Source organism: Delphinus delphis, chromosome 13, assembly GCF_949987515.2.
Source record: "Delphinus delphis chromosome 13, mDelDel1.2, whole genome shotgun sequence".
NCBI lineage: Eukaryota > Metazoa > Chordata > Mammalia > Artiodactyla > Delphinidae > Delphinus > Delphinus delphis.
Genome location: NC_082695.1, coordinates 307,752 through 322,054, shown reverse-complemented (window position 1 = coordinate 322,054; position 14,303 = coordinate 307,752). Strand labels below are relative to the sequence as shown.

General features: G+C 46.8%; 1 protein-coding gene across 1 annotated transcript in view; it reads left to right on the top strand.

The window, feature by feature from the left end:
• The first annotated feature begins 1,223 nt into the window (after positions 1-1,223).
• LOC132435779 (zinc finger protein 26) overlaps positions 1,224-14,303 on the top strand; it is a 94,758-nt gene continuing 81,678 nt past the window's right edge. Inside the window, exons 1-4 of the mRNA XM_060027804.1 lie at positions 1,224-1,321; positions 9,506-9,632; positions 9,902-9,997; positions 11,640-14,125. Of these exons, the coding sequence (XP_059883787.1) occupies positions 1,289-1,321; positions 9,506-9,632; positions 9,902-9,997; positions 11,640-12,991 (1,608 nt within the window). The 5' untranslated portion in view covers positions 1,224-1,288 and the 3' untranslated portion in view covers positions 12,992-14,125. Of the gene's footprint in view, positions 1,322-9,505; positions 9,633-9,901; positions 9,998-11,639 lie in introns of the transcript that reaches the window.

The following is a 14,303-nucleotide window of genomic DNA, read 5'->3' as shown; positions in this document are numbered from 1 at the left end:
GGTGGTGGTATGATGAATTGGGAGATTGTGATTGACATGTATACACTAATATGTATAAAATGGATGACTAATAAGAACCTGCTGTATAAAAAAATAAAGTAAAATTCAAAAATAAAATAAAAATTAAAAAAATAAAAATAAAAAATCTCTTCCTAATGGTAAAAGTTACCAAAACAAATAAATAAATAAATCTCTTCCTTATGGTAAAAGTAACAACAACAACAAGAAAAAGCCCTGAATTCCTTAACTTGAGATGTGTGGTTTTCTTTAATCAACAGTAATCTTTTGATGTTCCGACTACCTGCTCTTTGTTGCAAAAACTCCTATAATATCCTGGCTTCCCCATTTGCCTCTTTGGAGCAGCCCCTCAGAGCTAAGATGCTGTGTCCCAAGATTAAGTCCTCAGTTTTGGCCATAAAATAAAACATTAAGTCTCAACGTTTAGGTTGTGCGTTTTTTTTCAGTCGGCTATTGTTTGCTCTGTCTCGGACGGAGAGTTAGCATGTTCATGTCTCCCATTAGTGATGTACTTCTATTTCTCTTTTCATCTACCGATATTCACAACTGTTTTATAACCCTGTGCACTGCAGCTTGCAGCCTCACACGGTGTTCTTCTCCGCTGTGCCCTCCGGTCGGAACTCTACCCGGTGTGGCGTCCAAACCCGAGCGCCAGCCCCTGCACGGAGAGGGACTCTGCCCGGGACGGCGCTGGCAGGGAGGAACACCGGGCTCTTGCAAAGCCAGCCAGCCCGCCTTCCCCGTCAGCGTCCGCCGCTCTCCCCAGGCCCTCCGCCTCCTCCGCAGAGTGTTCTGGGAGATGTCGTTTTCTGCCGGCCGCTCCTGGTCGCGTGACGTACTTCCGCGTGCGCCGCACCCCCGCCTCAGCGGAGTACGCGCCTAGCGGGCTGCAGCCTGCGGGGCGACTGTGCACAGAGGCGGGCCGGGGACATACTGTTTCCTTGGCCGCGGAGCTGGCGGAGACGCGAAGGTACCCTGGCCCGGAACGTCTTGTGCGCACCAGGCTCTTGGCCGCCTGAACCCCCACGGTCGATCCGGGCGTGGAGGCGGCCAGCCCGGCCTCGGTCCCTCCCGCCTCACGGCTGCGGAACGGTACAAACTCATCGCCCCGGTTCCCTCCGCCCGGTCCCGGAGCCCGCGTCCCTGCGAGGGACTCAGCCCCGACGGGCAGGTGCCTGGTGCCCGCGGACCCTCCCTCCGTGGGGCGCGAAGCCCCTGCTGGGTGGGCGGGGTGGGAGCAGCCGGGAGACCCTGCACGAAACAGCGCGGGATGGCCAGCAGGTCCCGGACAGCTTCGTGTTGGGTGAGTCGGGACTTTCTCCCTTGCGCAAGCTGACTGGGCCGTGAGCGTAGCCGTGTTCATCCCGTGACGGCCACGCCAGGGCCTGAACTCGCGTGTTCGCCGCCGTCCGCCTGGGTCTCCAGGAACGTTCCTCGTCTTCGGGCATTTTGTGTCCGGTGCCCTGTCCTTCGGCAGGTACCCTGTTTTATGGTCTACAGCGGCCCCTGAATTCTGAGGGCAGCGAGGGTCCTCGTGAAGGAAGTGATCCTCTGTCGTTTCAGGTTTCTCACACACAAGTACGGAGTTGTCTTCGTGTCCAGCCCTTTCGGGCCCCATCAGGGAAATTAACCTCCTCTTTGTTCATTCACTTGTTGAGATGCTCATACACCGAGTGTCTTTGTGTGCTGACGCTGAGACTGGCGCTGGCAGTGCGAAGAATTACGTACGTTTCTTGCTTTCGAGGAGCTGCGGTCCCTTGTGGAGGGTGGTCGCTGGGCAGGGTGGCGGGCGGGTTCGAGGGCTCAGAGCCGGAAGGATCCGCGTCGCGAGGGGAGAGGGCCAGTGGACCGAGCCGTTGGCGCGCTGCTCGTGTTTCCGGCCTGGAGAACACTGTTGGAAGAGGTATCCGGGGGCCGAGCGGGCTTGTAGGTGTTTGAAGCGCAGTGCCTGTCGTCGGGTCTGTAGGCTTGGGTAGGGGTTTTCAACTAACATGTGCAGATTAAAGGCGCCTGTGTTCGGGGGAGCGCAGGGTACGACGAGTAGAGCCCCAGGAGGGACCAGTAGAGGACTCGGGGGCAACCAGGACGGCGGTGCCGAAGGGCTGGGGTGCAAGGGAGGTGACAGAACATTTGGAGAGTGGTTTCTTCCGCTGCAAATTTGAGAAGAGAGCTTCCTAGAAGCCATGATACGAAATGCCTCAGAAGTATTTCATGAGGCCGAAAGGTGCCGCCTGGACTTCAGAATGTGGGTCTTAAGCAGCTTTTCCAGAGCAGAGAGAATGTCGGGGGTGGTGCAGGTGGTCAGTTCCTGAGAGACGAAGGGATTGCATGCGACTGTGGGCAGCAGGATGTAGAGAAGCGATTAGTAATAGTATAGACACTTTTTTAGGTGATCAAGTGTGACAGGAAGAGTTTGGGTGTCAGGGGAGGAGGGATTTCACCGGGGCGGCCGGAGGGGTACAGTTAACCTCAAAATCAATGAACTTTTTGCTTTTAAACAATAACTATACAGAGAGTACAACGAGAGAAAACGTATTTGCAATAGCAATTGGAAAAGATAAAATAAGTGACCATAAGGGTACAGGACCTGAAAAAAGAAGACTTCACAACTGTTGAATAATATTAATAGGCACCACTCTTGGCCTAGCCACTTTGTGTGTGTGATGTCATTAGCACCTCACGGCCCTGTGAGGCAAGTATGTCCCCATTTTACAGCTGAGGAAACTGGGGAGCCTGCCAGGTCCCAAACTAGTAAGGGGAACAAGGACACGAGGGTGGCAGAGCTGAGATTCAGACCCATGCAGAGTGTCTTCAGAGCCTGTGCTCTTATTGCCTCTTAAGACCTAAAAGACTTGAACAAATGTAGACAGTATTTCCTTGTTTTTGAGTGCACGTGTTTAGCAAACCTTTATTGACTATTATGCCAGGTAATTTTCTAGGGCATGCAGGGGTGAACAAGACTGACAGGGCCCATGACCCCGTGAAGGGTATGGGAGACGGTAAGACATACCAGGGGAACACCATGAACAAAGTTGTGAATGCTCATGCACTGAGAGGCTGGGTGGCTACTTCAGACTGGCAACCTTGTCTTGAGGCAGCATTTAAGCAGAATCTGAATGACAGCTGGATAATCATGGGAGTATGGGGGCACAGAACAGGAAGCAGCTAAGTCAGTGGCCTTAAGGTGAGAACCAGCAGGTGCCCTGTCTAGTGGAAAGAAGGCGTGCGGCAGGAATGGGGAGGGAGCGTGCGAGAGCAAGGCCAGATTGTGTAGGGCCCTTTCAGTAGGCAAAGGATCATCTGGAAAGCCCTAAAGTTTATTACATTTTATGTTTTATTTTGAAATAATTTCCAAACTAGAGAAGTTACAAGAATAGTATAAAATAATCTGTATTGTATTAAAAAAAAAAAACACACCCTTCACCCAGATTCCCCAGATTAGCTCTGTCATTCTCTCTTTACTTGTGTGTGTGTGTACATGAATTGGTATAAAGGGAACAGCCACAGAGACTGAAGTTCAATGTTACTTTCTACCAGAGCCTCTTTCCCCTCTCCTCTGTTGTGCAGTTGGGGAGTGACTGATCACCTCATCTAAACAGACATTGAGCTGGTTTGGGGCTGGGGTGCTGCTTTAGTTCGACTCGGTTCACCTGTATTTTCAGCGGGGTGTGCCGATCGCAGGCTCCTCCCTCGCAGTACTTTGTGTCCTAAGTGCCTTGAGACTATGGGAGAGTCAGTCTGCCATTCCCGCCCAGTTCCTGTACTGACCGCACTCAGAAAATGCCCCAGGGGGACAGCCTGCTGTCCAGGGGGACATCGAAGGCTCCACTGGTTTCTCTTTCTCCTGGTGTCGTCCTCTGTCTCAGCTGACCCCGTCCCACCTGTTCTCAGGCTGGACAAATGCCCTTGGCGAAGTAAACAGCCAGCCAGCTCTTAGCTCACCTGGAAAGAGCTCTCCTCTCTCTGAAATTTGGTTCATTTAGTCCTCCTTGCTTCCGTGGGTCTCTGATGTTCATGAGGATTGTACTTTACCATTAATTTTTTAGTTGTAGCAGCGGTAGTCCAAACGTATGATTTTATTTATTGTGAATAAGTGTTAGAAAAGAAATATCTTCTTAGCATTTTGATTGAGAATTCATTGAATTTATAAATTAATTTGTTGAAAATTAATATCTTTATACCACATTGAGTGTACATATCATAAATGTTACTCGACTACTCAGGCCTCTGTTTTTTTTTCTTTTTTTAAAAAATATAAAAATGTTTGAAATTTAGTTGATATACAATATTATGGTAGCTTCAGGTGTACTACATACTGATTTGACATTTACATACATTATGAAATGATCACTGCCCCAAGGCTGGTAATTGTCCCAGTACAAAGTTATTACAGTATTATTGACCATATTCCTTATGCTGCATCCCCGTGGCTAATTTATTTTATAAATGAAGGTTTGTACCTCTTAATCCCCTTTACCTATTTCACTCACCCTTCTACCTCTGGCAACCACCCTTTTGCTCTCTGTGTCTATGAGTCTGTTTTTGTTTTGTTTATTCATTTAATTTTTTAGATTCCACATATAAGTGAGGTCATATGGTATTTGTATTTCTGTCTGATTTATTTCACTTAGCATAATACCCTCTAGTTCTAGTTGTCACAGATGGCAAGATTTTGGGTTTTCCTTAATGGCTGAGTAATGTTCGTGTGTGTGTGTGTGTGTGTGTGTGTGTGTGTGTGTGTGCTTGTGTAGCACATATTCTGTATCTATCACTGGACACTTACGTTGCTTCCATATCTGGGCTATTGTGTTTTCTTTGCCTCTGCATTTATGTATTTCATCACATGTGTATTTTTCGTTGTTTTTCTCTATTTTTAAGCTTTATTCCTGAGTACTTTCTAGATTTGTTGTGGTTCTTATTACATTTTCAAGTTGGTTACCGTTGATGTATGAAAGAGCTGTTACATGTTGATTTTTTTTTTTTAACTGCCACCCTGCTGATGTTTCTTATCGGTTCTCATGTTATGCCAGCTGTTTCTGTTAGGTTTTTTAGTCAGAAAATCAGATGTTTGTAAATAATGACAGTAGTTTCTTCTCCTTGCTTAGTGTTTATCGCTGGCATTTTGCTTTGTTCCTGCTGTGCTGGGTCCTCTGGGACAGTGCTGACTAGCAGAGTTGATGTGAGCGTCCGTGTCTTGTTCCTGATTTTAGTTTCACACAAAGTATGATTTTTTTTATAGGCTTAGGGAAATTACTTTTACCTGTAACAAACTGAATTCCGATTTTTAAAAGCGTTAAATTTCCTCATAGTACTTTATTTCATCTATTGAGATGATTGTCCTCCATTAATGTACTAACGTTACTTATTTCTTTGATACGGTTGTGTTTTGTTTTTTTAAAGTTTGGACTGTCCTTTAAATTTCTGGATAAACTTCATTCATAGTTTGCTATGTATATATGTACAGGATTTGTTTTACTCTATTAGTGTCTTTATCTAGGTATTTTTAATAAATGAGATTGGACTACAGTTTGTGCGGTCCTTGCCTGCTCTGTAGGGTTATACAGGTTTTGTGTGATGGGTTTCCTATCATTTCCTGGCTCTACATCAGGTTAGATATGGGAGAAATTTTCTGTTCCTTGGATGCTGATAGAACTTACTTTTCAAGATAGTGTGGGACTGTTGTGTTTATGGAGAGGGTATACCTTTGATTACTGTTTCAGTTTATTTTATGACCATGGGCTAGTCAGTCTGGTCTTCCTAATTCTTTCTGGGCAAATTTTGGTTACTTTTATTTTCCTAGGAAATTTTCCATTTCTTCTAAGTTTTCAAATTTACTGGAAGAAATTTGTAAATACAGTCAGTTCTGCTATCATGTTTGCTTTAAGGATGTAAATTTGTTTCAACATGATTGATATCTTAGGGAACAATGTGAGCTTTCTGACTGATTTCAGGCAAGCCTCTTTTCACCACTTTATACTAACCTACGGCCCTTCTGACACCCAAACGTCAGGCGTTTTTCAAGGTACAGTGCCATATTTATGGTAGTATTTCTCAAATCAAACATGTATAAAACTGCTACTGTTTTTATTAAGGTTCCTGATTTTCTTTTTTCATGTGTGCTACAAAGGTGTCACACCCCAACCCTGCTCTTCCCATAAGCCGGAGACTTTGCATAGTGGTGATTTTTTTTTTTTTTTTTTTTTTGGTAACATCACATTATAGCAGAACTGCTTGTGTATAGTGATCGTTTATGAATTTTAAAATCCCTTTTCTATCTTAGAGTTATGCACCCTGTCTTGGTCATTCCCTCTTTTCTTTCTTTTCTTTTTTTAAAATTTATTTATTTTCTTTATCTTTTTGGCTGCTTTAGGTCTTAGCTGCGGCATCTTTCATTGTGGGGCAGGCTCTTCCTTGTGGCACGCGGGCTTCTCTTTTTTTTTTTAATTTTATTTATTTATTCATTTTTGACTGCGTTGGGTCTTCACTGCTGCACAAGGGCTTTTCTTTAGTTGCGGGGAGCAGGGACTATTCTTCATTGCAGTGCGTGGGCTTCTCATTGTGGTGGCTTCTCTTGCTGCAGAGCATAGGCTCTAGGCACACGGGCTTCAGTAGTTGTGGCACACGGGCTCAGTAGTTGTGGCTCACGGGCTCTAGAGCGCAGGCTCAGCAGGTGTGGCACACGGGCTTAGTTGCTTCGTGGCATGTGGGATCTTCTCCGACCAGGGCTCGAACCCGTGTCCCCTGCACTGGCAGGCAGATTCTTAACCACTGTGCCAGCAGGGAAGCTCCCGGGCTTCTCTCTAGTTGTGGTGCGAGGGCTTCAGGGCACGCGGGCTCTGTAGTTGCGGAGCTCGGGCTTAATTGTCCCACAGCATGTGGGATCTTAGTTCCCCGATCAAGGGTCGAACCCACTTCCCCTGTATTGGAAGGCGGATTCTTTACCACTGGACCACCAGGGAAGTCTCCTTATTTCTTGATTATGCTTGCCCAATTAAATTTTTTTGTAGTATTTCCTTTGTATTTTGTTTTTATTCTTATCAAGCTTAAAAATAGCAAAAGGCTTAAAATAAAATACACTCTCTGCTCTACCCCTTTCTTCTTCCATCCTGTCTCTTTGGTCTGTGTTTGCTCTTGTGGCATCTGCCTCAGGCCTTGCTTCCTGTTTCTCCTCCCCCCTGCATGAATGCCCTGGGCTTGATGTCATGGCTTCATTTTTCTCCATCACGACCTCAGACGTGCCCTGTCAGCTGTCCCTCCCCGGCCCTGGCAGTCATCTTGGCAAGAGCCAAGTATTTGGATGTCAGTTAACTTCGAGGCGTTGGAAAGTCCAGGCTACACTCCAACCCCTCTTCTTCCCCGACTCAGGCTGTGGGAGATGGGAGGCTCTTCTCTTTATTCCCACTTCACTTTTTGTCCCTGTGGGAGTTCCTCGTGGGTTGGGATGGGAAGCTCCTGTCATCTGGCGGTCAGTCCCCAGCACGACAGGGATCGCTTGGAGCCTGTGACAGGGCTCTACCCTGTATTTCCACTGGCCTCTGAGGCTCCCCCAGAGTTGCACTCACTGTGTCTTCCCCGGGGTCCCCCTCGCTGCAGGCAGCGCTCTTGGGGAGGAGCCTGTTAGGGCGTCAGTCGGGGCTCCTCTAGCTGCTGCTTCCTTGTCTTCAGCCCCCATCCCTCCCTTTCTCGTCCTGCAGGCTTCCCAACCTGTAGAGGGCAGTGTCTTCCGTTTGCTTGGCCAGATCCTTGCCTTCTCCTCGACGTCCTTCTCTCTCTCTCTGCGCTGTCGTCTCCACCGGGGCGTCTCTGCCTCTGGCTTCACTGGATGCCTGGGACCCAACCACGGCTCCTTACCCCAGTGCTCTTACTCCAGCCCCAGGGACCTTCATCTTTCACTGGAACTAGGACCCCTGCCCTCTCCGTGGCAGTCAGAATGGTCTCAGGTGGGGGTCAGAGTGCACCACCCTGTCCAAGGCCTTCCGGGGGCTTCTCCTCCTGTGGAATGAAATCCAAGTCCTTACCACGTCCTTGAGCCCTGCAGGCCTGTGCCTTTGTTTTCATGCTGCGTGGAAGGCTCTTCCCGAAGAAATCTCAGAGCTCGTTCTCACACTGCTTGTGTTTCTGCCCAAATGTCGCCTCAGCAGGGGGCTCCTGATGACCCATCTGAGATAGCGCCTGTGTCTTCCTCCCCGCCTCTCTCCCATGAAGCTGCTGGAGGCCTGTCAGAGCACTGTCACCGCTTGCGTGCTAGGTGGCTGTGTGTTTACTGGCATCTCCCCTTCAGGAATGGAAACCCACTGAGGACAGGGACTGTGTCCACAGTTGGTGCCTAATAAGCACTTATTGAATGATCCCCTGAGGGTCTGTGGCTTGCTGCTATCTTTTGGTCCTGTGAGAGGAATTTATTGTGAGTACACTGGGTAGTTCTCAGAGGCATCAAGCACCAGTCATGCAGGCTGCACGGCTGACACTGCCGCAGGGCCACCTGGTAGGACCCGCGCACCTCGGGGAGCAGACCCCCCTGCACTGGTTTGTGGCCTGTGGCTCCGCGACCTGGGCTTTAGGTTCACAGTCTGTGCTGGGTGTCCCCTGGTTGACTCGGTTGTGGACCACTTATTTTCTTGGAAGAAGACTGGGAAGTCACCTATTTGACACATTTTCTTTTCTTTCTTTCTTTTTTTAAAAAATTTATTTATTTTTGGCTGCGTTGGGTCTTCGTTGCGGTGCACAAGCTTTTCATTGTGGTGGCTTCTCTCGTTGCAGAGCACGGGCTCTAGGAGCGCGGCTTCAGTTGTTGTGGCATGTGGGCTCAGTGGTTGCAGCACGCGGGCCCTAGAGTGCACTGGCTTCAGTAGTTGTGGCATGCAGGCTCAGTAGTTGTGGCTCGTGGGCTCTAGAGTGCAGGTTCGGTTGTTGTGGCGCACAGGCTTAGCTGCTCTGCAGCATGTGGGATCTTCCCGGACCAGGGCTCGAACCTGTGTCCCCTGCATTGGCAGGGAGATTCCTAACCACTGCACCACCAGGGAAGTCCCTGGAATGTTTTCTTCATGTGCTCGCTCCCACTGAGACTCAGGTGGGCTGAGCAGCCGGCCAGATGGCAGGCACTTCCGGAGGGTCAGACCTTGTGTGTCTGGTGCCTGTAGTTCGAGTCGTGCTCACCACCCCGTGCAAGGTCTCCCTGAATAGGTTCTTATCAGACTGGAAACACCTTATTTTGTCTGCATGCATAGCTGTTCATTTCCCTCTACAAGACTAAAAGCTTCTGAAGGCCAGAGTGGGCTTCACTCATCCTGAAGTCTTCAGGACCCAAAAGAGTATCTAGCACACGGAGGCTCACTTATTATTATTATTTTTTAATTCTCTCTCAAAGCAAGTGGTGGGTTCAGGATGCAGTCTGTGGAGGGACATTCTCCTTTCCTGGGTCCTCTACATCTTTTCCATGTCTCCCAGTATAATTGCAGCCTGTGGAATGGTGTGTGTATTGTTACAGGGATTGTCGTCATTCAAGGATATATCTATGGAGTTCACCTGGGAAGAATGGCAATTATTGGATTCTGCACAGAAGCACCTGTACCGGGATGTGACTCTGGAAAACTATAGTAACCTGGTGTCTGTGGGTAAGTACAGCTTCTCTTTTCGGCTCAGGTCGTGAGTCATAAGTTGCCACTGCTTTTTCTTTTGTTGTTCTATCCCGGGGTCTCTGAAGTAATTAATGATTATGGACTTGAGCTCTGGAGGTCATACGTTCTTAGTCCCTATTCTGTCTTCACCCCCTCATTGTAATCTTTCTGCAAGTGCAAACGAGCTGCTTCCTTTCTGAGCTCCTAGCTTCCTTTTCTAGTCCCCAGCAGTTTGGCCCACATCCTTTGTGATTTTCCCTTAACAGGGTATCATGGTACCAAACCTGATTTAGTCTTCAAGTTGGAGCAAGGAGAAGAGCCATGGATAATAAACGCGGAAGTTTCCCGTCAGAGCTGTCCAGGTGGGTGAGCAGAAACCATGGAGAGGGGAGGTCTGGAGTGAACCGGGGCTGGCACTCAGGGAGTGTTGTGTGCGCGAACTGTTCTTTGAAGTCCTTGAACCACCGGGTGGACTCGGGATGAGCCCGTGAGTCCTCAGGTAAGGATGGGGCCCTCGGTTTCCTCCCGTGGCTCTGAAAGGTTGCTTTCTGGGTTAGTTTCCTTCCTTCTGGCACCTTTTTTCTCTGCCTTCCTTCCCGTAGTCATGGGCCTTGTTTTCTCTCTTGCCTCTGCAGTTAAGTCCCTTGACTTTACCCATAGTTTTTCATTTCATTCTCTCCCCTTGACTGTTTTAGGAGATTTCATTGCTTCCTTTTCTCTTCTCACACCAGTCACTTGGAAATTACATCTGTTACTTTCTTGGGCACTTTTCTTTTTCTTTTTTTGGCCACACCGCACAGCACGTGGGATCTTAGTTCCCCGACCAGGGATGGAACCCATGCTCCCTGCAGTGTACGTGCAGATTCTTAACCACTGGACCACCAGGGAAGTCCCTTGGGCTCTTTTCTTAAAAGAATTCTGAAACCTAGCCTAATCTCACCTGTATCTTAGGTGGTTTTTATCACCCTGCTTTTATTTCCCTGACCCCGCTTACTCTTCCCTTTTGAGTTGTCCAAGTTTGGGCTTCTCTTCTGTATTGTAACTGTGGAAAGGCTCTTCTGTCCTGAAAATCAAAGCTTTTTTCCTCCCAGTGTTGTAACAGCAGAATCGCCATCCTCCTTCTCCTTTCCTCGTGTGCTCTGGTCCCAGCTTTATATGCTTGCAGGAGAGTGCCCCTGGGCTTTCCCACTCTGCATTCTCAGTGGCAGAAATGGGAAGGCACTTCTGAAATTGCTCTTCTTCCTCCAGTTTCCCACCACTTTGGGGAGAAAAGTGTTTAGCAAGCAGTCCTGAGAAAGCAGGACAGCTACTGAGGCCCCCAGCACAGCAGTCGTGTACGGGGGTGACTGAGGCTATGTATCTGACGGGTGCTGACACACAGACAGTGTGTACGGGGCCTTGCCTAATCTGGTTCCTGCCTTCACTCTGTTCACTCAGAGTCACTCTGTTCACTCAGGGGGTCTCAGCTGTCCTGGCCTTTGTTCTGTTCCTTAACCATGCCACGCAGGTTCCTTCCCCAGGAGCTTTGCACTTGCTCTTCCTTCTGTTTGGAATGCTTTTGCCTTACTTTCCTTATGGCTCACTCAGTCTCTCTTTTAATGTCTCTTTGTACCTACCTACAGGTCATGCCTAGCTATTCTGTATCCTGTGAATTAACTTTATGAGTAAACTCCTGCAATAATAAAATTGGCATAAATAGTTGGCATTGGCTTCTAAGTGCAGGCTAAATTTTTTAAACTTCTATTTTTAAAAAAACATTTTTGATCACTGCTAATCGGCTACCCATTTCTGTAAAGGGACTTATTTTGGTTTGATTCACTTCCCCTTGCCCTCATGCTTGGTTATGTGATGTGTGTGCACTTGGCAAGTATTTCTTTTGAACCAGTGTGTCAGAGGCCTGGACCAAAAGAAAAACACTCATTACATGGCAGTTCTAAAGACCTTTAGTTCTATATTCGGTTTGTGTTATGATTTTAAATATATGGTGTTTTTTTTTTTTTCTAGAAGGTTGGAAAGAATGGTACCAGAAAAATCAAGATGAACTCGAAAGTGTTGAGAGAAGCTATGCTTGTAATGCATTTGGAAAGCTTCATCTGAGCAAAAGCCACATTTCTTCAAGACAAAGTCTCCTTAAATATAATACACTTGGAAAAAGCTTGACACAAAACTTAGCTTCAGCCAGAAGCTATCTAAGACAGAATCCTGATCAGTTTCATGGGTATGATGAATCATATTTTCTTAAGCATCAAAGAACTCATAGTATAGAAAAAAACTGTGTATGTAACGAATGTGGGAAAGCTTTTCGTTGTAAATCACAGCTCATTGTACATCTCAGAATTCATACAGGAGAGAGACCATACGAATGCACTAAATGTGAGAGAGCCTTCAGTGCCAAGTCAAACCTCAATGCTCATCAGAGAGTCCACACAGGAGAGAAGCCCTACTCCTGTATCGAGTGTGGGAAAGTCTTCTCATTCAGGTCACAGCTCATTGTCCATCAGGAAATTCACTCAGGAGGGAAACCTTATGGTTGCAGTGAATGTGGGAAAGCCTACAGCTGGAAATCACAGCTGATTTTACACCAGAGAAGCCATACAGGAGTGAAACCCTATGAATGCAGTGAATGTGGGAAAGCCTTTAGTCTGAAGTCCCCATTCATTGTGCACCAGAGAACTCACACAGGAGTGAAACCCCATAAATGCAGTGACTGTGGGAAAGCCTTCAGGAGTAAGTCGTATCTCCTCGTTCACATCAGGATGCACACGGGAGAGAAGCCCTATCAGTGCAGGGATTGCGGGAAGGCCTTCAGCATGAAGACACAACTTGTTGTGCACCAAGGAATTCACACAGGAAATAATCCTTATCAGTGCAGTGAATGTGGGAAGGCCTTCGGTAGGAAGGAACAGCTCACCGCGCATCTGAGAGCTCATGCGGGAGAGAAGCCCTATGGGTGCAGTGAGTGTGGGAAAGCCTTCAGCAGCAAGTCATACCTCGTTATACACCGGAGAGCACACACAGGAGAGAGACCCTATGAGTGTAGCTTCTGTGAGAGAGCGTTTTGTGGGAAATCACAGCTAATTATACATCAGAGAACTCATTCAACAGAGAAGCCCTATGAATGCAGCGAATGTGAGAAAGCCTATCCTAGGAAGGCGTCACTTCAGATACACCAGAAGACTCATTCAGGAGAAAAACCCCACAAATGCAGTGAATGCGGGAAAGCCTTCACTCAAAAGTCGTCTCTCAGTGAACATCAGAGAGTTCATACAGGAGAGAAGCCATGGAAATGCTCTGAATGTGGGAAATCCTTCTGCTGGAATTCAGGGCTTCGTATACATCGAAAAACTCACAAGTGAGAAATCAGAGCGGAGTAGATGTTAGAATCATTCTCACAGAAGCTGATCCACAGGAGACTTCAGAGGATAATAGAGGCAGGAAGTCCTAAAAATACTCTTTTATCAAATTAGTCATACGAGAGAGAGGCCAATCATATTTGGAATGAATGTGCAAAAGCTTTCAGAAGTAAGTCATACAAATCTTTATATACAAGAGAATAGTTGCAGGAGTACAGAGCAGTAACTGTATCAGAAGTGGTAGCCTGATTATGAAGATTTAACATGGGGAATCATATTGAGAAACCCTTGTAACTTTAATAAATCAAGAAAGCACTTCCCGTGGAAGCTGTGTTACATGGGGAGTCGCATTCCAGATGTGGTGCTGAAGAAAGTCTTGGTAGAGAGTAAAGTTGTTTTTTATTTTAATATGTATCTAGAGTAATAGCAGGAAAATGACAAGGAACATACTCTGAAGGTTAAGGGGTATGGAGTGTGACTTTCCTGAGTAACACTGAATAGTGTTTTAAAAATTTTTGGTATTTTATTTTAAAATGTAACTTGTTATATTTGATAGTTTGTGGAATAACACCCTCTAATATTCTCCACATTAAATGCTAAGGATCAGTGTTGTCTCTTTATTTCTTAGCAATATAACTAAAATAATATAGTTTTTAATAAATGAAAGGATTCAGTTCTCATTCCAAATGAATTTACATATCCAGCAAGTGGGTCTGGCAGTTGTTAACAGGGGTGCTTCCTAAGAGCACTCACCATAATGAACATTGATTATATTTACCAGTTCAGTGTCTGTTCTGCAAGATTTGTAAGAGCGGCTTAGATCTCTCTGAAGAAATGCCCCTCCTGTGTGTGTGCACCCTTGCGGTGGGTCTTTCAGGGTGTCCTTTCCACCAGTCACAGGTGAGCACTCTGCCGTTGTTGGGAAATGGGAGCCTCTTTTCCAGGAGTTTGCATCTCGATTTCAGTCTCCCATGAACCAGCAGGGAAATATTGGAACCCATTCTTGTCCCAGAATTCTACTGAGACCATCAGTTAGTTCTTGCTGTTTTGATTTCTCAGAATAACTTTGGATACTGCCCCTTTTGAACCTGGTTTTCTGGTCTTCTGTGTGCTTCCTCATCTTTTCAATAAATATTGTTTTCTGCTGAAGTTAAGCAGAATGAGTTCCTATTTTTTGTCACTGAAGGGCTTTAACTGGTAAGTCGTTGTTCTGGAGTAGCTGTAGGTAGTAAACTGTTGAAGAACAGCTGGGTGTGTGGTTTAGGTTTTTTCCTGAGACAAGAAGAAAGTCTTTCAGATTCCTGTTTATATTCCA